A 25,926-nucleotide genomic window follows, 5' to 3' on the forward strand; every position below is an offset into this window, starting at 1 on the left:
ATGTTCGTGCAGCTAATAACTTATGAGATAAATTTGTTGCAACGTCAGTCACAAGTTCCAGTGGCCATTGGACAAAAATACAGGAGTGACTCAGAAAAATGTCTGCGCTTTTTTTTTTTTTTTTAAACATACAGTCAGGCTGCAGGACAGGGAGGCAGAAACACGATATGGCAGCGAGTGCAGAGAAGGAAGTTCAGTGCAAGGCAACTTCAGCTTGTTATTTCAGTGGTGTGAAAACCACATGAGTAGAGGATGCCCTGTTTGAGTTTCCTGTCACTTGACTGCAGGTTGGCAGCCAAACTCATCTGTCTTTATGATCACAAAGGTATGAAAACAACAACCAGCAGCTGAGCAGCGATTCGGTGATAAATTCACCATGTGGAAACTCAAAGCAGTGACAGATTAAATGTGATGTAGACAAACAAAAATGTCTTGTTATGAAAAATCACTCAATATATCAGATGTAAAGGTATTTAAACATAAATTATTAATAAATGTAGTAAATGTTTGGCCACTAGTTGTGCTTTGGAGCAATATTTCCTCAAACGCTGTGACCTAATTTTGTTTATAATCTAGATGTAAACAATGATGCAGCTAAAAATCAACTAGTTACACCTGAGTGCACTGCAAAATAACAAACTCGTACCAAGTGTTTTAGTCTAATTTCTAGTACAAATATCTTAGTACACTTAAAATAAGACGAAACTAGCTTACAGGTAACTTTTCAGTAAGTTATAACAGCTTGTTTTAACTAAATAATTCCTTAAAATTGATGAAAAAGCACTAGTTCCACTAGCAGATTTTTGCATTTATAAAAAGAAATTTTTCCAAGTTATAAGTGAAACAATCTGCCAGTGGAACTAATAGTTTTCTATCAATATTAAGGAATTATTGACTTAAAGCAAGCTGTTATTATTTTTTCAAGATATTTGCACTAGAAACCAGAACAAAGATTTTGTGCTTCTGCAAAGTGAAGTTTCTCTTTTGCTTTCCACATTAAGGACTCCAGAGCTGCCCAGACAATTAAATATACAGTATAATTATATATACAACATAAATATATGCTTTGCTTTTGATAATAACCCTGGTTTAAAAAGAAAATTGGTTGATTGTTTTGCGTGAATACTCACTCTCTTCTCGATATTATTCAGTAGACGCATCTTTTACTGCAACCACAACATGGAGATCAAGCTGCACCTCTGGATGCTGCAATTTTACTCCATTCTTCTTTGCGTATAAGGATTGGCTATAAAAGAAATTTTTTAAAATCTGCCACAAATTTTCTATTGGATTGAGGTCTGGTTTCCTAATATTAAACATCACACAGATAAGATGTAGGGAAAAAAGGCCCTCTAATCTTCATTTAGTGTAATATGTATATATGAAGGAGTGGCCCATAAAGACAGGTGTAAACAGGTGTTAACTTCGGTCATTAAATGCAAAGAAAATGTGGATTTACGTTTGTAAAGTTACATTCAAAAATTAACTGCAGTAATTTCGGTTATTTAGCCAGTCAGTTAATTTACCAGGCAAAAAAAATTTAGCTTACAGTAAAATATATAGATGTAAACTAAATATTTAGCTCAGAGCTAAAAATGTAGCCAACATGCGATAACCGGAAGTAAACTTTCAAAAATAAAAGCTGGGTCATCACAGTTACTCTTGCTGTTTCATTTGTATTTCCATTAAATTGGGTCATCTTAGGTTAAACTGAAATGTTGTACATATTGAGAGGAACACATACTATACTACTTTCCTAAAGTTGCATGAGCAACAACGGAAGTGAATCAGTCACGTCAGAAGAAAAGACCCAGCTCTTATTTTGGTTGTCCACTTCCGGTTATCGGCAAGTTAGCATATTAGCTAAATATTTAGTTCTGAGCTAAATATTTGGCTTGCTAATTTTGTACACTAAAGTTTACTAATTAAACACTGAGCTTGAAACTGAAATAAAAAAAATGAAAAATTAACTCCTATTTTTGTTTTGTCTGATGAGAGGCTAAGTACCCTAAATTATTGCTGTTAATTTTCGACTGCAGCTTTACAAACGGCACCAAATATAAAGCACTGTTTGGTTCATTTAGAAATTCAACCTTGACCGGTTTTAATCTCCTTCTATAATTTTTCTTAGAGCATTAATGTGTATTTGGATCTTGCCTCCACGAAGTCCAGTTAAAACATTTATTTTAACTTCTACAGAGGACACATGGTAAATGGACACAAGACAAGTGCATGATCAGAAGAATCTTTTATTTATAGAAAAGAATAATTTCATGCTAGTAGTTCCTTTTTTCCTCCTTTACAAATAACGGAAAAAATAGAAAATGCATAGGCAACCTCTTTTAAGAGCGGCAGTTTTAAAGGTTTTTAGTCAGGCTTAGTGTGTTAAGGCAGGGTGGGAGGTGTTGCACATTTACACCTTTAAGATGCAGGACGAGTTCCAGGAAATGAGCCGATTAGAGCTTCGCAAGCTAATAGTCATACATAATGATTAAATTTGACCTTTATAGCTGCAGGACGAAGTTCCAAATATGACTTGGTAAATGAGCACTGACTGAATTTACTGAGTAAAGTCTTCGCTTAAGCTAAAGGATGTATCATAATGATTAAATAAACAAACAAATGCGTTTGAATGACATTTTTTATATTTTGGTAAACTTGTCAAATACACTTAAAATAATGTACCCAACCAAGTGCAGGCAAAATTAAACCTGCTAATAGATATACCTGCAGGCATCATTTAGTTAAGAAAATTATGTGCTTTACCTATAGCACAAGGTTAACTTAACCTGCTTTACAACTGAACCAGCTTCTTAGTATACCCTCCAGGACAGAAAATACAAAGTTTTTGTAAGCCTTAAGTTTTCCCTTCAAGTAAGGTCAGTGCTGAAAATGAGAAAAATAAATAGTACAGAAAATGCGGCCAACATGAAGAAAAAGATCTGTTACGATTACTCTACTTCACAAGTCAGTGAATCAGTCAATCCTACAGTCAGTAGGTGGTGCACACAACTGGTCATTATGCAAAAGAAAAAAAGAACTGGGAGGAAAATGCAGCTTATTGGCATCTGTAAACCTGGTTTTGAACTTGCATGCCTTTCCTATATTCGTTAAATTTAGTCTAAATTGCTATTGCTATGGCTTCTGTCCCCCCTTGAACAGAGGAGTCTAGGTAGCCTGCTACAGTCAATATTAGGCCTAAGCTAAATACACCACGTGTGGAACTGAAACAATGCCAAACAAAGTTCATTTATGGTCAAGATTTCACAATACAGTAGTGCCTAGTGACCAAGCTATAGTTACTGAAACAGGAGGATTATAACCATTTCATAAGAAGTTACCTCGATGTGTTTCTTCAAGTTGGACGGGAAGTTTTTGTAAGATAGAATTTCCATGTGACTGCTACTGATTGCGAGACTTGCTTTGTGTTTAATGGGAGAAGCGAAACAGTTGTATCCTAATTAAAAGTAAAGAAATCAAGAAATGGCAAAAAATGTGGAATGAAGATAAGAAAGGAAGAAGATTATATGAAGTACAAAAGTCAGTTTGAATTCGAAGCATTAATGAACGAAACAGAAGAGAAGAAATAATAATTAGTAGATTAAGAGTAGGTCATACCTACTTAAATGACATGCTTTATAAAATAGGGAGGAAAAATAATGATAAATGTGAGAGATGTGGAGAGAAAGAAAATGTAGAACACATATTGATGAACTGTAAGTCAAATGAACTCAAAAGGGAAGAATTAAAGAGAATAGTTAGAAATATGGGGCATGAATGGAATCTTAAAGGTATATTAGGAAATGAAGGAAACATAACAGATATTCACAAATTAAGGAAAGCATTGTTTATTTATCTTAAGAATACAAAATTAAAAAGTAGAATTTAATAGATATGAAGTAATGCTTCTACACACTCATGTACAGTAGGTGGCGGTATGCACCTTAAAGTTGCTTGTGATCCGCCATAATAGAAAAGAAGAAGAAGAAGAAGTATCCTATTGGTGGTGATGAACAAGCCCAGGCAAGCTGTACTTGCGGTAGCCTGCTTGCTACTTGCTAATCAGTAGGTGGGGTCAAAACACTTGCGTTTCTCTCTCTCGCTTTTTTGTAACGAGTAACTAAACCACACATTGAAAATGTATCGGAGTAAAAGTACGCAATTAAGTTCGGAAATATAGTGAAGTAAAAGTGAAAGTCATCAAAAATTTTTATACTCCAGGAAAGTATGAAGTACTCCAAAATATACTTAAGTAAAGTAGTGAAGTATTTTTACTTCGTTACTATACAACACTGAATTTGAAGATATATACTGTAAATCAAAAATCAACTCAGACGCCAGAAATAAAATCTGAAAGCAAAACGTAATTTCTGTTGGCTGAAACATATTGAAACATAAACTGTGTACAATGTGGTCAGCTGAAAAAGAGGATTTTGTGGCATTTAAAGGAAATGAAAAAGCTTGGGGAAAGGAACTTACTTACTTTTCTTATAAATAGTCAGGGTGGAGTAACTTACAGTAACTTATCAAACACATTCTGATTAAACCTAATAACACTTATGATTACATTTAAATAATTTTAATATGACACATTTGTTTAAAAAAGAGGCAGAGAGATTAGACAATAATAATCTTTCAAAGGTAATTTAATTATGACTAGGCAATCTCATACTAAACATTTAGCAAAAACCTAATCGTTAACTTTCCAGACATAAATGACTGTTGTTTTTTGAGAATTTAGGTTCCAACCAAAGTTTAGATTTTGTCAGCATGTTTCTTCTGACTAAAGTACTATTTATCCCATCTAGAATCAGATACAAAACAACAGCAGCAAAAAACAAAATGGTGAATGAAGTTAAAGATTAGGCAAACGGCAAAGAGGGCTTCCAACCTCAAAGATTTGGAGCTGATATCCAAAGATAACATGTCAAAATACCAGTCGAATCATCCAAAATGTATTGGTACCATTAAAATTTTATGCACCCCATTTCTACCAATAGAATAGCAGCTGAGCTACTTTTGTTCCACAAGATTCAACCATCAATAAAATCAATGTTTAAAGGGATTTGTAAAGATGTACGAACACTTCGTGTGAATATTGAGGTTCTGGTGCCTGGCAGAGGAAGTACATGCAGCAATAAACACATAGGCTACATGCCCGTCTTAGCTAGCAGATAAAAGCTACATTAGCTAAGCTAATTTTCCTACTTCGGCAGTAAGTACTACTGTAAATATCACTGATATTTATCTTAGTATTACACAGAGGTGGGTTCTCAAAAATTTTAATCGATTAATAGTTGTGATGTACTTGTATTATTTATAAGTTAGATAGAAACGAAGGTAGAGCTAGTTCTAAGCTTGGCTTGTTTGTTGTTGTCATAGCAACTCCATAGCAACTGCCTGCTAAGATTGCTGTCAGTCTCAAAGTTCATGGAAGTGCAACGTGACATGAGAACTATGTATTGGTTAAACAATCAGCAACAACTTTATCAGTCGTCGTTGTTTCAAAGTGTGACACTTTATTAAAATATACATTATATTAGCTGGTCATACAAATGTCCAGTTTAAAACCTCAAACTATAACATCAAAAAAGAAAATCACAAAATATAATTTTAAATATTAAAAAACACACCAAAAAATCATATATTTGCTCACATGTTTTAAATTATTAAATATATCTTACATTTTAAATATTTTTTTAATATAAATTTCTGTGCAAGCTGGTGTAGCTGCTCGGTGGAGACTGCATAGGGGTAACTTTTGAGTGCAAGTCTGCTGAGGAGTGCGGCGGGAAGAGACGCTCAGATGATGTTGTGCAGAGCGAAAACCAGAGCGATGAGGGTCAGGGAGGAGGAACAGACGGAGGCGGAGGATCCAGCCTCGGTGAAAGGCTGGGTGTTTCTCAGCATCCAGTCCTTCTCCTCCTGCAGCCCCTGCTTGTCCAGCTCAGGGCCCACCAGCCGACGAATCATCTCATAGTAATTATTCAGCCACTGCAGCTGGAGATGGAAATACACACATATATTATTAAAGGTGTTTTCACCCGATAGTCCGGTGGGCTCGGTTCGATTGGAACCAAAACTGCAATTTTTTTAGTTTGCTATCACACTGCACTGCACCAAATCTTTTGAAAAACCTGTTCCCCTCCTCACCTGGGCTGGTGCTGCACCAAAAACTACTGAATGAAACAACATGACAGCCTCGGAAGAAGACACTGAGTGAAACTTCCTTCTTCACAAAATGTAAACAAAAATGGAGCGGCGTAGGATTTTAGTGATTGTAGGGTTTCTCTTATCTTTGGTAAAAGACCAAGAGACATTTCTCCCGCTAGCGCTAGACTCTTGAGTTTGTTTTGGTTGAATTAACCCAGAATGCCCTGCTCTGCTCTGGTCCAGTTGACATTTACATATGCATTTGAGCTGCACAAGAGTTCACTTTTTTAATTTCCCAGGCACATAGTGCCATTATAGTATAATGAAGCCTCTGAAATTGGGCCTCAGTCTCTTTAAAAACGCCTGCTCTTTCTGAAACTCCGCTCAAAAAAGTTGGTTTTACATAATACTGCCCCGTTAAACAAACTGAGGCCTAGATTTGTAGGCAGAGCAGGATTTGCTTCTTTGGTCCGAATTGGGAGTTTGAAGGCACATTCATATCTCCCCTAATGAACCGGACTTTCTTAGAAAACAAACTAGAGTTCAACTAAAAAGGGCCACACTTTGGACACCGCTGAACTAGTTTTAGAGATTCCTAAAACTGTGAGCACTCAAACTACGGTCATACTGCAGGTAAGATACTCACGACTATCCACTACTCATCACAGCCCCGATTGAAGACTTCTCTCTCTGTATTTGAGTAAAAAATTTGACATGTTTGATCTAATTGTGGCACTAAATGCAGAGTGAAGTTAAAAAGTGAACTTTTCATTGGGTATGCTGAAATATTTTAAGGCACTAATTGGCCGTTATGATTTATTTTGTGATAAAAAAAATTAAACAGTTTAAAAATATATTTAACAAAAACTATGAGATGGGATTTAAGATACCTTATAGTTCTGTAAAAACATAAATGAGTTAAAACAATACATTAAAATATCTTTAAAAAAAGAAACAAAAACATAGAAGTTTGTTTCACACGTGGCTTTGTTTTCTTTTGTGTTGTTTTGATCTCAGAGCTGCAGAGACACTTCAACCACAAGAGTGAGAGGGGATTTTAGGAGGAAGCTAGAACCAATGTTGCAGGAAGGGGGAAGACAAGGTCCGTGTCACACTATCGAGCGTCCCAGAGGTATTTACAAATTAAAACAGGAAACTGATGGCAGCGCGTTATAGTTCATGAATCTGCATCTGCCTGGTGTTTTGTAATTGAGAGATCGCTTCTGCAAAAGATTCCTCACCTGCTTTGCACTGAGGAGTGAAGTGTCGATGAGTTTTCTGTCGTATGGGACCAGAGACACAGTGTCAAATGTCAGGAAGTTATGTCCAAACTGAGAGACAGAAAGGTCCGTTAGTGATAAAGTTACTGTGAGAAACATTTTACCAATGATGAGCTACAGCTTTCTGGTTGCTCTCTACCTTCGTATGAACCGGAACGGTCACAGCGATGTCTTCAATCCGAATGCCAAAGTCATTCTCTTTGTAATATCCAGGTTCTGCAACCAAAAGGGAAACAGAAATAGATTTATATACATATTAAAAAAGGGTTTAATCACTTAGAGCTATTTTCTGGCTTTGCATTTTAGTTATTCTGCAATAGCACAAAATATTACCAACTAATTTTTGTTTAGCATCTAGTGCAAATATCTTACAACACTTGAAATAAGTCCAAATAACTTTTCAACAAGAAACACGAGATTATTTTATGTCATTAATTCCTTAATATTCATGAAAAAGCACTAGTTCCACTGGCAGAGCAACTTCAAAAAATATCTTGTTACTAAGTATATTAATCTTTTGGTGGAACTAGTACTTTTTAAATAAATATTAAAGAATTATTTACTTAAAAAAAGCTCCTATATCTTGCTAAAGGTCACTTTTATGTTAGTTTTGTCTTATTTTAAGTGAAGTAAGATATTTGAATTACAAAGTAGAACAAATTTAGTTGGTAAGATTTTGTATTTTTACAGTGTAGTAGCTTTTCTTAAGTAAATAACCCCATAATATTTATTAAAAGGTACTATATTAATTGGCAGATTATTTCACTTATAACAATACATCTTCCCACGTTGTAAGTTAAGTAATCGGCCAGGGACACCAATACTCTTTTCACGAATGTTACGAAATTATTGACTAAAAATAAGCTGTAATTTCTTGCTGAAAAGTTACTTATGTTAGGTTTGTCTTATTTCAAGTGTATTAAGATATTTGCACTAAAAACCAGACAAAAATACTTGGTAAGATTTTGTGTTTTTGCAGTGTACGTGCTAATTCGTTCATTCATCAGCCATCTAGTTTTGCATGCAATCAGATTATCTTTGGTAATAAAATGTTCCTTAAGCCTCCCTAGTTTCAGACATGTTTATACTTTATTAAATTATTTTATTTAAGTTCATTGGAGTCCACAAGCAAACTGATTTTGCATTATCCTGAGAGGTTGATGAATTTACAAAGAGCTCACCGATAGACGTGAACATGCCAGCTTTAAAGGGAATGTTGTTGCTCTGAAATCCAACCGGCCCTGAAAACACATCAGAATAAAACATAAAATATTACATAAAGCAGGAAAAACAGTGGAAGCAAACCTACAAACATATCTGGTGTGACAACACTGTAATTCTGTTTCCTTATGATTAACAGAACCAGAACCTGGATATGATTTTTTTTAACATCCTGGTATATTTTCCTGAAGTCTGAATAAAGTGTTTCTCAAAGGAGTGAGGACAGAAAAACGCCACTCCTTCTGCAAAGGCTCTGCTTGGAGCCTGTTTTCAGGTTTTCTTATTTTAGAGAAACAAATGGGAGAGCTGCTTAGCTTTTCTCCACTCTGTGTCTGTGACAGAATAACCACTTCTACATGTTTTTTTCCACCTAACAGCTACATTTTTATTTACTCTGGTTAGTCTTTGTATTACAATATAATTTATTTAATTATCGAAAATATTTACCAGGAACAAATGAAGCAAAAGCAAAGGAAATCTCTGGGGCTGAGGAGGTAAATATTTTGTCACAGAGCTTTAATATTCTTTGTTACCGTCACACTGTGGCTTATTTACTTCAGCTGATGTGGGCATCGAGTGATGCAAACCACATCACAAGTGGTTGAATTGCAAAATGAAATGTTTGTTCACACACATGCATTGTTTGCCAGGTTTTGTAACGCTCAAACAAACCCCCAGCTATTCAACTTAATGAAAACTGTCTGAGATTTAGTAATCAAATTAGATTTATTTAAATATATATTAGTGTTTCTGTTTCTCTGTGGCAACAAGTATTTAAAAGGAACCTATTCAGATGTTTTTGTGCTTCCATTTGTGTTTTTACTGCTTCTAAGAACAGGCCAAGCGATAACAAAAACAAAACTTTAACTTATTGCCTTTTTAAGGCAATAAAAAGGCAATAACTTATTGCCTTTATAAGGAAATAAGTTAAAGTTTTTTGGTGTTTGGAAAACGAGCCGTTTCAAAAACCTTCCAAATGTTAAGCCATATTCCATGGGCACTGCACAGTTACCTAGCAACCACAGCCCAGACCAGCTCGGTTACCTAGCAACCCAAGCTGAACCCCAGCTAGATGCGCTGTGTAATGTAACCATCCAGAAATCACTTTCTGAATTCTTGTTCAATTCAAATAAAATTCAGAAATACTTCATTGACAGAGGGAAAATAAATGTTGTTGTAACTCATTAATTCAAAGAGTTAGTGTACGTAGTGATGGCTGTTGGCAGGAAAGATCTCTGGTAGTGGTATGTATTACGGTTAGTTGTACAGGAGGCTCCACTTCTGTTTTTCAAAGATGTACGGCTGCATAACAGCATATCTGTTTGTAGTCATTTTCACAAATGTTGAGTTGGATTTAAAGTGACAGGACGCCCTAGAACTGACAAAACTAAAACCTCATTATCAGAATGATTTATAAGAATGATTTTATGCAAAAAAATGTAATGAAAGTGTTTTGTATTGCCTTTAGACCAAACCTGTTCAAAGAAGCATAACAGGTCACCTTTAAAAATCCCTAATGAAAACCTTACACTCATGAACTCCAAAGTAGTTCCCCACTCCGTGACCGGTGCCGTGGCCGTAGTTCAGGCCCACCTCCCACAGAGCCCGACGGCCCAGCATCTCTATGCGCACCCCTGTCGAGACACAAAAGGCCTTTTACAGAGCAGAAAGCAAACATCCTGCTGCAGAAACAGGAGTGCAATCTTCTCAACATGATGTGGAGGAAGAGAGCTCTCTAGTGGCGACATAAAAACATATTTCAGGGACGGGGAAAAGTAAATCCAACTCAAAATGTGCTCCAGAGTTTCCCACTCACCGCTTGTTCCTGATGGAAAAACAGTTTGAGATATTTCAATGTTTCCCATAAGAACTCGAGTGAACGCCTCCTGTCAGTGGAAAAACAGGTTTCAAATACAAAGACAAAAAAAGTTGGTAAAAAAATAGACCTGCTTTATTCATTTGTGTGGAAACTGTTGACAAATTTGAATTTAGTAAACTTAACTAGAGAAAAATTAGTTGAATTAAAATTTTTAGTTGTCAGAGTGACATAATTTGTACATCATGAGTGAAAAAAAATGCTAAATAAGTTCACTGAATGTACGCACACTACAGCAAGCTGACAAAAAGTATCGCTAGTTCAGTTAGCTTCTCTTTTAGCTTCTCTTTTGTCAATCTGAGGTGAATTCATTAATTTTATTTTCGATAAACATAACATCAAAAGGTCATAAACTCAGATTATTATCATTTTTGCTTTCAACTAACAAAATACAATTATGTGCACTGCAAAAACGTAAAATCTTACAAAGTAATTTTTGTCTAGTTTCTAATGCAAACAGCTTAGTGAACTTGAAGAGAAATATAACTTATAAGTAACTTTTTAGCAAGATATAGGAGCATAGGAGCATATTTTAAGTCAATATATTAAGTCTTTAATATTGGTTTAAAAGTACTAGTTCCATTGTCAGATTATTTCACTTATAACAAGGGAAAATGTCTTGTTATAAGTGAAATAATCTGCCAGTGGAACTAGTACTTTTTCCATCAATATTAAATATTTACTTACTTAAAATAAGCTCCTATATCTTGCTGAAAAGTTACTTATAAGTTACTTTTGTCCCAAGTGCACTTTAATCTAGACCAAAATACTTGGTAAGACTTTGTTTTGCAGTGTACATAATTAAATTAAGTCAGTTATGCAAATGAAACGAGTATCTAATGTTCTTCATTTTGTAGAGTAACATGGAACTCACTGAAAAGAAAAAATTATGTTAAGTCAATGATTCATTTTTTTGAGTGCAGTCAGAGGCTATTTAATGTAAATGTCACCTTCTGCATATCTGTGGGTGTCCCCCAGTGAACCGTGCGGGTGATGTCAGTGGTCCCGTCTCTGAGAATAGTGAGAAACGCCGTGACTCATTTTTTGCTCACGAGACGTGAAGTGAAACCGGAGGAGAGCGGATTTACTCACAGATACTGACCGCCGGAGTCAACCAAGAACATCTCATCAACCGTCAGCCTCCTGCCGGTTTCTTCTGACGGACTGAAAAAAAAAGAACACAGGAAGTGATACCGGTGAAATATACGACAGTGTTTACTGTTAAAATACAATAGAAATATTTTTAAAGCTGTTTTTAATAAGAAAGGAAAATACGTCAGGGCATCGTTGTTTTCTCTAGAAACTCCTACGCGTTCACACGTGTTGAGTTCTGAAAAAGTTCAAACTAAGATTATTTCTTTGTAATTGTTTTTAGACATCAGAGCTGTTGGTTGTTTGTCCGTTATACTTTCAGGTGGTTTAACAGAATTAGCTGCGAGACGAATGTTTGACTTTATTACTGTGAAAAGCTGTACATGGTGAAGTTACTCAAACAACATAAAGTGTGAAATCAGTCGTCAGCTAAAAACTACAGGAGCTTCTCAAAATACCAGCTGCATATTTTCCCCAGTTTTGTCACATTGTAAACACAATCTGGAAATATGTTTTAGTGGTATTTATGTGACACTAGTCCATATTTGTGAAGTTGAAGGAAAAGGATTTACGTATTAAAAAACATGCTGCTTGGTGAAACAACAACACAGTCAGAGCAGCATTAACACAGCTGGGTAGTAACTAGTTACATTTGCTGAATTACATTTACTTGTAGTAACTTTTTTGAAAAAAGAAACTTTTGGGAGTATTTTTACTACGTTGTACTTTTACTTGAGTAATTTTATAATGAAGTATTTCTGCTTTTACTTGAGTAAAATTTCTGGATTTTCTACCCACTGAAGGAAAAACAAACATGTTTAACCAGAACACACACCTGCAGTTTTTATTTAAGTTTTATATTAAAATAAACAGATTAGGGAAAATTTTATTTTGCCTGATTTTGTTACTTTTTGTTATATGAATTATTGCAGATGTATCCTTTGCTACAAATGATCAAGCATTCACTAAAACAATGCTATAGAAATTTACTAAATAAAATGTTGATTTTCTTATTTAAAAGGAACTGACTATTTATTTGCATTTTTTAGTGTATTTCTAATATTGTATTCAATATATGTCGTTACTCATATTAATTGAAATTCTTCAGATAGTTGTTGTAGAAGCTGATGGCTGCTAAAAGAGGTTAAATGAAAACTATGCTGAATGTTTTTCTCTGATTATTCAATTAATCTTCAAAATAATCAATAGAATAATCAATTATCAAACTAGTCCTTGATTTATATTTAAGTGCTTTGAGGGTGATATTGTTACGTATCAGAAAAGAAATCTCCACTGCGAGTTTTTAATGTTTTCTCCCTATTTAAAAAAGAAATTTTTTTTTGACATTCAAAACTGTCTCCTTATAAAACCTTTGAGCATTTTAAGAAGAAAAGCCTCAGTAATAATTAAAACATCAGAAAGAAGAAGACATGAGTTCGTCTCACCTGTAGTGGGCGAGAGCAGCGTTTGGTCCGCTTGCAGAGATCGTCTCAAAGCTCGGGCCTCTGTTGTCCTTCTGTTTGCTGCAACGTTTATATTAGCTGTGACTCCAAAGTTTTATAAATACTTTATTAATACTACGGAGTAAAGTTGTGCATTCACAGTTCCAAGCAAGGCGTTTATACACAAACATGTAAGAATAATACTTTCTTTTCTGTTTAACATTAAATCAGACTGAACTTTTCTGTTTTGGTTAAAAACATTTTATTTCTGCTTGAAATGAACTTAAACATTAACTTATAGCCAAAGAACGGCTGGTTTTAAACTGTTGGGCTGTTTTGAGAAGCAATTCAGGCCCAAATGGAAGTACACAAACGAGCTAAATGCAAATTTTTCATAATAGTTCTTCTTTAACGTGAAACATCTTTGCATAAAGTGAAATAAAGACAACATTTGCTGTGGATTGGAGCTATATAAATAAACTAAACTTAATTGAAAAGTTTATGTTGGTTTAGGCTAAGACTCTTCTTCTGCAAACATCTGGTTGTAACTCAGTTTGTTGACTCACCTGCGACAGTGATTTACATATTCTGCAGCTCTCAGCTCGGTCACGTTCCCTGCTGGGACGACCTTTTCCAGCCACATCAGCAGCTGGATGACTGCAACCGCATCCCTCACCTGAACAAAGTTAAAAGTAAAAAGTAAAAGTTTGGGTTTGTTTTTTTCAGGAGGTAAATATGAATCTGTCTGCGTTTGGGACGTACATGAGCTTCCCTCAGTATTCGTTCCTCAGTCTCATCTTTCACAGCTTTAGTTGTCAACACAGGAGAATAGGAGGATGTAATTAGTTTCTCCTATATTAGACAAACAAACAGTCATTAATATAAAGTATTTCTTACAAATGAGCTGAACGTTTTGAAATGATCTGCATACCTGAGGTGTTATGAGCTCATAAAGAGCGTAGTTTGTGTATTCTGTACCAATCCACACTTTGACGTCAGACTGAGCGACGTAGGTTCATCAGATTCTCGCGAACAGAGTCGTAACTTTTCAGCTGCACGCAGAGGGATCCGGTACAGGACGCACTCAGGTACGCCTTCAGCTCCTCAGTCACTCTGTTTGTGTGGACGAACAGCCTGCAGGAGGACGAAAAGTAACATGCTCATATGCAGGACAGCAGGGCGTTTTGTTGGGTCTGTGGTGGAATACTTGAAAAATATGGAGGTTATTGTTTACAACCGGAAATTTAAAGCACGCGCACAACGGTGAAGGGCAAAAATGTGATTCTGTTCCAGCCGAAGCCGCGACGCTGCGGCAAAACAACTCAGTAAACTAAATGAAGCCCGGAGATGTTGGCATTATTGATTTAGTGCAGTGCGCTAAATTACTGTGTCGACTACGCTACAGACAGACTCGTTGCCATAGCAACTAACAACAACGCCGCTAATGTGTCAGGATTCAACACCAAAAAACAGTCAAACATTTTCTACATAAAGAACTGAACATTCAGTCCGTTACAGTTTTATGTCTTTAGTCTTGATGTTTATTTTGTGATTATTAATAAGTGATCGCTGTGGTAGATTAGCTAATAAAACACAGCTGTGATTGATTAGCTAATTTAAACTCAATCTACTGATGAGCTGTCAAGAGTTGGTGTTTAGGTCGCCTTTTTTTTTTAACCAAAGCACTCAATCCTGCAGCACATCTACATGTTAAGGTTGTCAAAGTCAAGCTAGCATAACTGAACTACTTTCCCTCTCCCTTGCTATTTTTAATTAAAACTTTATCTGTCTGTGTGAGTGTTGACAACTAGTAGCAAAGCACCGTGTCCCTTTTACTTTTATATATCAGGCGTATATTTAAGATTTAGCGTGTTATGTTGATAACTCGACAGTTAAAACCAATGCTAGTCATGGGCTATAGCAGGAAGCTGGAGGTGGGATCTTGTGACATCACGCTGCAATGTGTCTATAAATAATTAGTTGTTCAATAAATAGATGTAAACAGTGAATGACTGACCAGATCTGATCTAAAGTTAGAAGTGTGTAGGAGTAGAAGAAAGGATTGTAGGGAATGTCGTTTCCACGTAAATTAAAGAGCCCTGAAAAACAAAAACAAACATCATCACTGACTTTAATTTCTTTCCAAACTGTTATTATGATTTATTAGTTTGACAAAGCACCAGTTTTTCCTCACATGCTGTTTCATCCAGAGCTGAGAGCAGAAGAGCTGTGGGTTGGTATGGATTGGTCGTCATCAGACTCCGTATCTGCTCCACCTTATCCTGCCACGTCCTTTCTGAGAGATCCAACATTTTGCTTTAAAGGGGCAAGACTATGTGTTTTTCAACCATTTTATACCACAATCAAGATTACTTTGTTACCTTCAGTTGTTATATCACTTAAAAGAAATTTGAATTTGTAACTTAACGCCTTGAAATTGGACCAGTCAAAGTCTAAACCTAAATCAAACCAAGAATCTTTGGTAATACTTAAAATTAATGGACTAAAAAAAAGAGTTTTATTGAGTTTGCCAAGTGAAACTCTGCAGCTGGTAGAAAAATCCAACATAAGACGTACAACTGTAATTGCATTCAATACATATTCATGGCACACTTTTCAGGTAATATTTTCAGGTAATCCCACTGACACATATTGAAAATGTGAAAACCTTGAAGCAGTATGATTCATTCTGCAACACATTGTATTGTGTCAAATGATAACTAAAATAATCTCAACCCCAATCTGCTCAGGGATATTCTTTGCTTTCTTAAACTTGAGAAAATTAGGAAGTCACTTCACTTCTCTGAGCAATATACACACACTTGTGTTAAACACTACAACTAACTATCACTCTATAACAATTTAGCTGCAATTATTATTATTATTTACTTGCTTACTTATATTTTTCTATTTTTCCTTAAGTGAATTTGTGTATTAAGTTTTGTTAAGTTGCTCTTGACAGTTGGTGGTTGTCATAGCAACCAGTAACTGTCAACTCGCCCCCTCCCCCCCTTTTTTGTTCTGTTGATGTCAGAAATGTATATATATATATATAATATAATTTTATTTGGAAAAAGTGGTGGGTTTTTTTTTGCTCTTTATGTTACCTTAGTGTCTGTGGAGGCTACTTTTCTGCTTTTTGAGTTTATGCTTTTGTTATAAAGAAGGTTATTCAGTTTCTTTTATTTGCATAATATGATAATAGTTTCGTGATTTTATCATTTGTTAAAAAATAAATAAAGTTTTGGAAAACAAACACTGCTAAAGATGAAGAAAACTGGTTCAGTTGGGTCAACTTTTTTTAGTTGAATCAGTCTAAATACATTTTCCTGTAAATGTAGTTTATCTTCTGAGAATAAAAACACATTTTGTTCTTCCCTGCTTGTTTGACATTCAAGTCATCTTCTTGTTCTTCATTACTTAATGGATTCCATCCAGTCTGCCAAGAATATAAGAGCCATCTTTCTTATCCCGACTGTCGGATAAGAAAGAGCATGCATCATTCTGTGCATGCTCTTAAAGCCATGCACAGAATGATTTTTACAGTTAAATGTACAGACCATTAGGTTTATAGTGCCCTCCATTTGGTCCATTTTTCTAATCTGCAGCCATAAAGCCTAATAAGATCAACACTGAGACGACTTCCTGGCTTCTCTAGTCCTTCTGAGTTAGTGTTTGATCTACCAGCCAACCGTAGAAAACACAAACACAGACTTTATGGTTGTTTGAAGACTTACGAATGACTCTATCAGGCAGACGGGTGAGGCTGTCTGCTGGGATTTGAGGTCTGTCTTTCCACACCTCGTCGACCAGGTTGACAGGAATGGACTTTAGGATTTGATTGCTGGACTCCAGACTCATGGCGTAGTTCTCTTGCGTCTCTAATGGAGCAAATTGCAGGAAAATACGGCCATTAAACAGAATCAATCTCAAGTAAACAGTCCGGATGGCGTCGGGTCTGGGTTCCCTTTCAATATGTTCCATCTATTTGGTGCTTTATTGATGTTAAAACGGACTAACAGCTGAGGTAAACAGAGTGAAAACTCACTGAGGGAGAAGAGGAAGGGATCAAAACCGATGTTGCCTCCTGCTGGTACCTCTGAGATGAGCCACTCCGCCACACTGATGATGGAAACTGAAACAACAAAGCAAACGTTTATCACTGACATCACAAAATATGGACAAAAACTAATGCAGAGTATTGCAAAGAGCCATCATTAAATGAAATTCTGCAGATTAGTCTTAAAGCAAACCAAATCACCACTTTCAGCTTGATAATGACTAAAAAATTTACCTTCTTTCTTCAATGTGCATATATGTATAACTAATATGTAAAAACTAAATGTAGAAATTTTAACCAGACTGCACAAAATAAGCATTTTTGTAAGCATCATGGCACATCCTCACACTATAAAATTCAATTTTATTATGTTCTCTTGGGTTTTTCTTAAATCCTATCATTTTGTTTTGAATTTCTGCTACATTAATACACTATTTTGATCTACTGGTATTTATTATTTGTTTTTCATCCAAGAAATACTCAAATTGGAGGAATAAAATCTGTCTGTGATTGGCTGGAGGCTGGAGGAAGATGGTTTTGGCCTTCTTGGTGTTCCATACACAAGTCGAAGGAGTGTTACAGTGGATGTCTTGACGTTTCTTTGCTAAAAAAAGACTTTTTCTCAAAGTATCCAATACATTTCTATAAGTGTGTCAAACATTCTCTATGTGAATTAAGTTTTTTCACCATCATTATTCAATTTTTATTTTAATGAGCAATGTGCTGAAGCTAGCTATTAGCAATGGCAACTAGTTGTTAGCAAAAATGGTTACTAGCTATTTTAGAAATGTTAACTGTTAGCAAAATAGGTGCGTATTAGTAAAGCTGTTTGTGCATTAGTATAAATGCTAATGAATAGCACAAATGAGGACCAGCTTGTAAATAAGGCTAGTTATCTCTTAGCATGTGGTAGCTAGTCATTAATAATTACTAATAATAATTAATAATTAGTCATTAATAATCAACCATTGGCAGTAAGTTTAAAAAGCAATTAACAATACCAACAAGCTATTAGGCATTAGTTGTGCTAATTAGTAATGCTAATAATTCCTGCATTACAATTTCAACACTTTCTACAAACTCAGTTTACTCAGTTTAGAGACTTTCTGGTTAGTTTTAAAAACGTGAAAAATAATAATTTTATTCTTCTTCTTCACACGAAATTCAAAGTCTTCAGTGACTTTGTTTCTATCTCCCAGCTCTGGTATATGTTGTTCATGAGTTGTCTAATTGTCAAATTTAAGTTTCCAACAAATGTTTAATAACATTTATCTAGGACTTTTAGTTTTGTTTCAGTTTTTGGTTGATGGATGTCTGACTACAGTGACCATTAATTGTGGCACAGATAATGGAAAATTGGTGATTCATGTTTCCATAATTGTTTTACTCATAACTTGTTTTTTAAATATAAAAAGAAGTGGATTTTATAAGCCTTATCCTCTTGAAAAACAACAAACGTGGAAAAAGCAAAATGTTGCATGAGAAAACAAGCTTTGTTTATGGTAACTTTTTCATTATAAAACCCCCGTAATGACATGTTGAGTCTTTAAAAGGCTGTTTTTGAAAAGATAAATAAAAAACACACCACAACAATTTAGAAGGAATGCATGTGTGCAGCGCTGCCATCACAGCGAGGCGCAGTACAGTCACCCATACCGTCTTTCTGCAGCTCCCAGTTGCAGTCCATCTGCCTCTCAGCTTGGACCCAGTAGCGGCTGTCCGTCCACAGAGCAGCCTTGGTCTGAGTGACAACAGCAGTGCCTGGAAAAAAGTGGGACAACAGCTGCACTATTAGGTGGTCGGTGTTTGATTACCTAAAACTATAAATATCAAACTTTATACTGTATGTGAAAAAACATCCTTAAGCTCTTTAAATGTAAGTTACAACGTCCCAGATGTTCTTGAAGTGATATTAATTATCCTTCCATTCATTAAAAATTCTTCAAGACAGTTCACTTTTGTGTCAAACACGACGTCAAAATACTTGAACTGTTCTGCCTCCAATTTTCTGGCCTTTAGAAGTGACATAGCCTCCTTGAACAGGTCATGATAGGCCTACGGGCATCACAGCACATATTCATCACATTTTTTGCACAAAATTATTCCTAAATAATGAGATTTTGGTTTGGTCAGTTCTGACTATTTTGAGCTATTTTAGGGCCTCTGTCACTTTAAATCCAAATTAACAGTGGCTGGCCCTTAATTCAACATTTACACTAGCATATGAATATGGCTGCAAACAGATGAACAGTTATACAACCATATATCTTTGAAAAGCATCAGTAAAGCCTCCTGCATAACCAACAAGAATGCAGCAAGTGGTTTCTGAATTGTAAGTTAACGAAACTCTTGATTTTCCTGCAGCCATTGTACAGCGCATACAGCGGTAAAACCAGCTGACCAAATGTGCTGAAACTCAGCTTGGGTTGCTTGGTGACGGTCTGGGCTGGGCTGCTGTTGCTAGGTAACAACGCAGTGCCCACTGATTATGACTCAACAATGGGGAGGCTTTTTGAAACAGCTTGTTTTCTAGATACCAAAAAACACTCACTTACTGCCAAAAAACAGCTGGGTGGTGTTTTTAAGCCCTTGAGCTGTTTTTAGAAGCAGCAGTATAAAAACATACAAAATATAAATTTTACATAATAGGCTTCCTTTAAACATCTTTGGAATTTGCAAGGGATTAGCGAAAGAAATGGGAAAACTGTTTTTGTAACAGGCGGCAAGTCCAAATTGATGTGCAGAGATGACAGTGGCTAAATTACTTTTTTATGCCGTATTGATGAATATTACACGGCTTAGGAAAGAAACAAATTGGAAATGGTCAGGAAACATAAGTGGAAAAAAACAGTCACAGCTCATAGAAAAACTCTAAAGAAAATATAGATAGATAGATAGATAGATAGATAGATAGATAGATAGATAGATAGATAGATAGATAGATAGATAGATAGATAGATAGATAGATAGATAGCATTTATTGTCATTGAACAGAATTCAACGAAATTTCCATTGCAGCTCCCGTGCAAAAGGTCAAATATATACAGTATAAATAAGCAAACACACAATAATAATAATAACAATATATACAACTAAATTAACTAAAGGCACTCAACCATCCAAAGAAGTAGCAGCAGGTCCAATTATGGCAAAGTACAGATAATGTGACAGTGCAAAGTGCAGAACAATATGGCTTTGTGGGGGTGGGGGATATGTATGTGTGACTGCGAGGTTATGATATGTGTGGGAGGGGAGTGCGTCCTGTACCGGATCCCTCTGCGTGCATGACTTTTAAAATATGTGCCTGAAAAACACAGAAAGGAAGTACGGCATTCATTTTCCAACTTTGTAAAGTAGAACTTGCTAGTACCAGGTTGGATCCTCAGTTTGCCTTCACTGCATTGATGGTCGTAAATCCACAACTCAAATCCCCTGTTTCACCACAAGTTGAACTCTGAACTTGTGGTGAAACGCCAAGATAACCGTAGATCGCTCAGAAGCGGGAAGTGGACTACAGCGCAGGGCATTCTGGGTAACTACAACCAAAACAAACGCGCTAGAAGGAGAACTAGCTTCTGGTGTCTTACCAAAGACAAAATAGAAATCCTACAACTGCTAAATTCTGACGCTACTTTTTGTTTATATTTCGTGAAGAAGGAAGTTGCGCTCAGTGCCTTCTTCTGAGGCTTTGTGTTGTTTCTTTAGTCGTTCTTGGTGCAGCGCCACCACAGGTGAGGAGGGGAACAGGTTTTCAAAGGGTTTAATTCGTTTGATAGTGCTGTGTGAAAACGAACAACCAGAGGTGGGTAGAGTACCCAAAACATTGTACTCAAGTAAGAGTAGCACTTCTTAAACATTATTTTACTCAAGTAAAAGTGAAAAGTAGCTGTCCAAGAAATTACTTAAATAAGACTAAAAAAGCATTTGATCAAAACATTAACCATTTAAATCATGCAGAAATTTTAGATGTTTTAGGAACCAAAATAAAAATAACTCAAATGAGTAATAAAAAATAACAAAATCAGGCAAGAGAATTTTTTTTTCAGTTTCTTTCAATAAAAAAAAACTTATGAAACTTTGACAAAAACTGCAGGTCTGTGTCTGGTGAATGTTTGGTTAAAACATGTTTGTTTTTCTTTCAGTGGAGATTCTAGAAATTTTACTCAGATAAGAGTAGAAATACTTCATAATAAAATTCCTCAAGTCAAAGTAAAAAGCACAGGGCAGTAAAAATACTCCTAGAAGTACATTTTTTCAAAAAGCTGCTCAAGTAAATGTAATTGATTAAATATAACTAGTTACTACCCAACTCTGTGAACAACACCAGCTAAAAATGTAACACATGTAATTTTGATCCCCAATTGAACTCTAAGCCCCGGAACATTACAAAAACCCTGATTCTGATTTATTGACACATGGAGAGATAAAAACACGCTTGTTGTTTATGCCAAATTTTGACTCTGCCATCTGACTGCTGCAACAAAAATCAAAGCCCATTAAAACAGGCAACATTTTTACAAGCTGCAGTTTCAACGAGCCTCGTGTTTCCTTTATAACTAACTTTCAGCTCATTCTCCTTTGACATTTAATGTCAACAAGGCATTTCTTGTCCAAATAACCGCCTCTCACCAGATATTTTCTCCGTTTCAGACATTTTTCTGTGCGTCTGAGTGATGGTTGTGCTTTAAAGTGCCCTGGTATTATATCAGCAGATTGTGACATACTCAAACAAGCCCATCTGGCACCAACAATCGAGCTGCAATTTGTGATAAAAAGCAACAGAACAGATGTACCAAATAAAGTGGTGAGATCATATTTAATTTGGTACCAACAGCTGAGTAAACCACTGAAATAGACTCATTTTCCACACATTTTGTACAGCTTTGCAGCTGCGAGTTCAGGTATAAACTTCAATTTACTGTAGGACTGAAACGATTAATTGATTATTTAAATAATCGTCAACTGATTTAGTAATTGATTAATGGTTAACTTAACTATGCAGACTCAAAAAGGCCATTTACTGAATGAACAACATATATTCAGAGCAGTAATTAAGCCAAAACTGTACAAAAATATCACCATTTTACATTTAGGTTAGAAAATAATATCTCTGGCTGTAAATTTCCTCTAGAGGCAGATTTTGCTTCACCTGGTTCCGAAATCTTAATAAGCATCGGTTGTTATCTAATTATTAATCAATTAATCTGAAAAATAATCACCAGATCAGCCCTACACTGTATTGATGTGAAGCAGAAAGTTGTTGATGTTGATGCATCCTTTGCTACAAATGGTCAAGCATTCACTAAAGGAAAGCTGTTCTTGTATTTTAGGCAATAAAATGTTTATTTTCTTCTTTAAAAAAAGTAATCAAATGAGTTATTTATTTGCATGTGTATGAAAAATATGCAGAATTTGCCATTTTTTTCATTTGATTAATCAATTAATCGTCAAAATTATCAATTAATTGATCACTAATATAATCGTTACTTGCAGTCCTGGTTTTACTCATTTGATTTCCATATAAATCAAATTAGTAAAAGCCTCTTCTATGACCAGCCGGATAAATCAGCAGTCAGGTTACTCTGCGAGGACAGTCACCATGAATGAGAGGACGCAATTAAACAGCGGGTGAAAGCGCCGAAAACAAAATGAACGACGAGTTGGTGAGGATGTGGGATGAAAGCAGAGGAGCTCGGATGTGGAGGAGGACGAAGAGGAGGAGGAGGATTGTACCTGCAGAGCCTGTAAAACCAGTCATAAAGGCCATCCTGGCGTCACGTGGGGCGATGTATTCACTCTGACAGAATAAACAAAACAAAAACAGGCTGCAAATTAAAACCACACAAAAGCAAAACAGGATTTTGAACCCGGATGGATTAATTATGACAGCCAGCAGATGTACCAGGTGAGCATCAGTGCCAGGAATGATGTAGGCAGAGACATTCAGGGGCACCATTTGGGCTCGCAGCTCCTGCAGCTGGATAGAAGTATTTACTGCTGTGCTGGGGAGATACTGCAACAGACAGACAGGAAGAACGATGAGGCGCTCACAAAGCAAGGAGAAAACCTCCACATTTCATTAAACCCAGCAAGCTGCTGAATTATCTCCTTCTCTACCATCCTCTGTAATCATTAACGCTGGGTGAATCCACTGAGGGCAAAGTTGTAACTGTTTTATGGAAAACTGTAGTTTATTGTTCACTGCTGAGTCTCACCGGTGGAGTCAGAGAGCAGTTCCTCTCGGTTCGTTCATATGCAGCCGCGCAAAAAAGATGGCCTGAAAATACATGAAAACAGAGGAACATTACAGATCCTGACTCAAAAGCAGCTCTAAACAATTAGATCAGCATTGACCTAAAGGAACTCAGTGTTTCCGCTGTTTTACGGTTTTCTGGAAGTTTGTTCCAGATTTGTGGTGCAGAGAGGTTTGTTTCTGTGCAGACAACGAGTCAAAGCTGAAGATTTACAGGCACAAAAAGTCAGAATAAATGGAAATCAGAGCACAATTCTGCAAGACAACAAACAAATTTTTTATTATCTATTTGTTCAGACGCAGCGGCTCTGAAAGACAAACTGAAAACGGAGAAAAAAAGACAGGAAAAGTTACAAATGTAACTTACTCTGCTGAATTGTGTTGTTAAAACAATTAACCAAGCAGATTTCAGCAACAATGAGCGCTTTACATCATAAAAACACAAAAATAGAAAGTCGCCAATTGAGAAACCAGTAACAAACATTAAATTTTGTCGAATTTCAGAATCAAAATGATCAATACATCAAAAATATCTATAAATGTTCCATTGATTATGGCTACAAAGCAACTCTAAATGAATAGGTTTTCAGCATTGATTTAAAGGAAGTCAGTGTTTCAGCTATTTTGCAGTTTTCTGGAGGTTTGTTCCAGACTTGTGGTGCATAGAGGTTTGCATCTGTGCAAGATTTATGAGCACAAAAAGTCAGATCAAGGCAAATCAGAGTCCAATTCTGGAAGACAACTCAAAAGTTTTCTGTTATCTATTTGTTCATATGCAGAAAAGGACGAACTGCAAGAACATGAAGACGGAGTAAAACATTTTTAACTAATCCTGCTAAATCTTTTTTTGAAACATCTCTATCAATCAATCCAGCAGATTTCAGCAACAATGAGCGCGTTACATCATAAAAACATAAAAATAGAAACTAATAAACCAATAACAAACATTCCATTTTGTTGCATTTCATCATCAAAATCATCAGTAAATACTCCACTGACTATGGCTCAAAAACAGCTCTCAACAAAAATACTTTTAGCGTTGATTTAAGGGAACTCAATGTTTTGGCTGTTTTGCAGTTTTCTGGTAGTTTGTTCCAGATTTGCGGTGCGTAGAGATTTGCATCTGTGCAGACAACGAGTCAAAGCTGAAGATTTATCAGCACAAAAAGTCAGAATCAAGGGAAATCAAACTGCAATTCTGCAAGACAACGCAACATTTTTCTAAAACTGTAAACCTGTTTTAGTAGCTCTAACGTTACAGCAGCAGCAGAAAGGAAGACAAACTCTTTACCGGTCAGTGCGACCACAGAAGCCGCCCACAGCCACGCAGAGGAAGGCATCTTCAGCTGCACAGCGCTCTCTGACTGCCGGCCGACCTGATGTGCATGCAGGTTATGTGACGAGGAGCGCCGGGCGATGTTGTGAGCAACTGTGTGTGTGTGTTTGGGTGTGGGTGTGTGTGTGGAGAGCCGCCCTCTCTCTCCCTCCTCCTGCTCCTCCTCTTCCTCACTGCCACTCACTATCTGCTTTCCCTGTGGCCCTTCCTGGTAGGACTCATAGGCAGAGAGCGGATTTTAAGAATAACTATGTGCTGTGTCACTGTGACCAGTCATCTTGTTATTCAAATGTTTCCCTCGTCAAACATTATTTATTGACACATGAAATCAGAAATTTACAATTTTCTTCTTTTTGGTCAGATAGGAGAACCAGAATTATATTTTTTATGTTAATTATCTAAATAACGAGAGAGAGAATTTTAAAATTTCTTCAAAATGAGAAGTTTACATACATTTGTTGTGTGTTTTCATAAATTAAAATGCTCTTTAAAGCTGCAGCTCGTAACTTTAATAAAAAGATATTTTTTATTATTTGTTGAATCTCTCTATGTTGTGACAGTAAAATATGAGACAGATAATCTATATAAAAAAATGGAGCTTCCATGAATTCTCCCAGTGCTAATTAGAAACAACCAATCAGAGCCAGGAGGCGGGTCTTAGTGCTGTCAATCACTACTCCCACTTGCTTTCCAGTCATGAATGCTAAGGTTAGTTAGCACGACTATCGATGAAGACGAAGGGTTTTTTTGTAACAGAAAGTTGTTTCTCCACCATTAATACATTTAGCAACGAGTACATAAGGTTCATTGACAGCGCTAAGGCCCGCCTCCTGGCTCTGATTGGTTGTTTTTGGTCAGGAGCGGTGCGTTACTTTAGACAACAGCGGTAGCTCAGGAGGTGGAGGAGAAAGATATTTTCACAGATTATCTGATTCTTGCAAATTGTCACATGATAACAGTTTTAACAAATATGTATAAAAGATTTTTATATATAAAAGTTACAAACTGCAGCAGCATCATGTAAAACCGATATGTTTTAGCTTTACATCATGTAATAATGTTATTCTCTCATCAAAAACATACCTCAAGCTTTACTCTGATTATTTCATCCATGTTTGAGAAATAATTTAATCTCCATGGCAACCATCAGAGACTAAGCGCTTGATCTCTGATGGCCGTCCTTGCAGTTCCTCCAGACTAGCGGCAGCAGCAA

The 25,926-nt window shown here is 36.1% G+C and overlaps 1 protein-coding gene across 1 annotated transcript; it reads right to left on the bottom strand.

Annotated features, from left to right (window-relative positions):
• Window positions 1-5,460: 5,460 nt before the first annotated feature.
• Window positions 5,461-24,823, bottom strand: xpnpep2 (X-prolyl aminopeptidase (aminopeptidase P) 2, membrane-bound). Its single transcript, XM_032555618.1, is given in 22 exon segments — window positions 5,461-6,000; window positions 7,395-7,484; window positions 7,573-7,649; window positions 8,615-8,674; window positions 10,184-10,288; window positions 10,471-10,540; window positions 11,481-11,541; window positions 11,623-11,694; window positions 13,068-13,145; window positions 13,631-13,740; window positions 13,827-13,916; window positions 13,996-14,079; window positions 14,081-14,198; window positions 15,082-15,163; window positions 15,259-15,360; window positions 16,802-16,945; window positions 17,113-17,199; window positions 18,781-18,885; window positions 22,858-22,921; window positions 23,027-23,137; window positions 23,340-23,401; window positions 24,669-24,823. Coding segments are annotated over 22 exon segments (2,019 nt in total). The 5' UTR covers window positions 24,718-24,823; the 3' UTR covers window positions 5,461-5,802.
• Between the last annotated feature and the right edge of the window lie 1,103 nt (window positions 24,824-25,926).

The sequence above is a fragment of the Xiphophorus hellerii genome, chromosome 23 (genome assembly GCF_003331165.1).
Source record: "Xiphophorus hellerii strain 12219 chromosome 23, Xiphophorus_hellerii-4.1, whole genome shotgun sequence".
NCBI classification, from domain to species: Eukaryota; Metazoa; Chordata; class Actinopteri; order Cyprinodontiformes; family Poeciliidae; genus Xiphophorus; species Xiphophorus hellerii.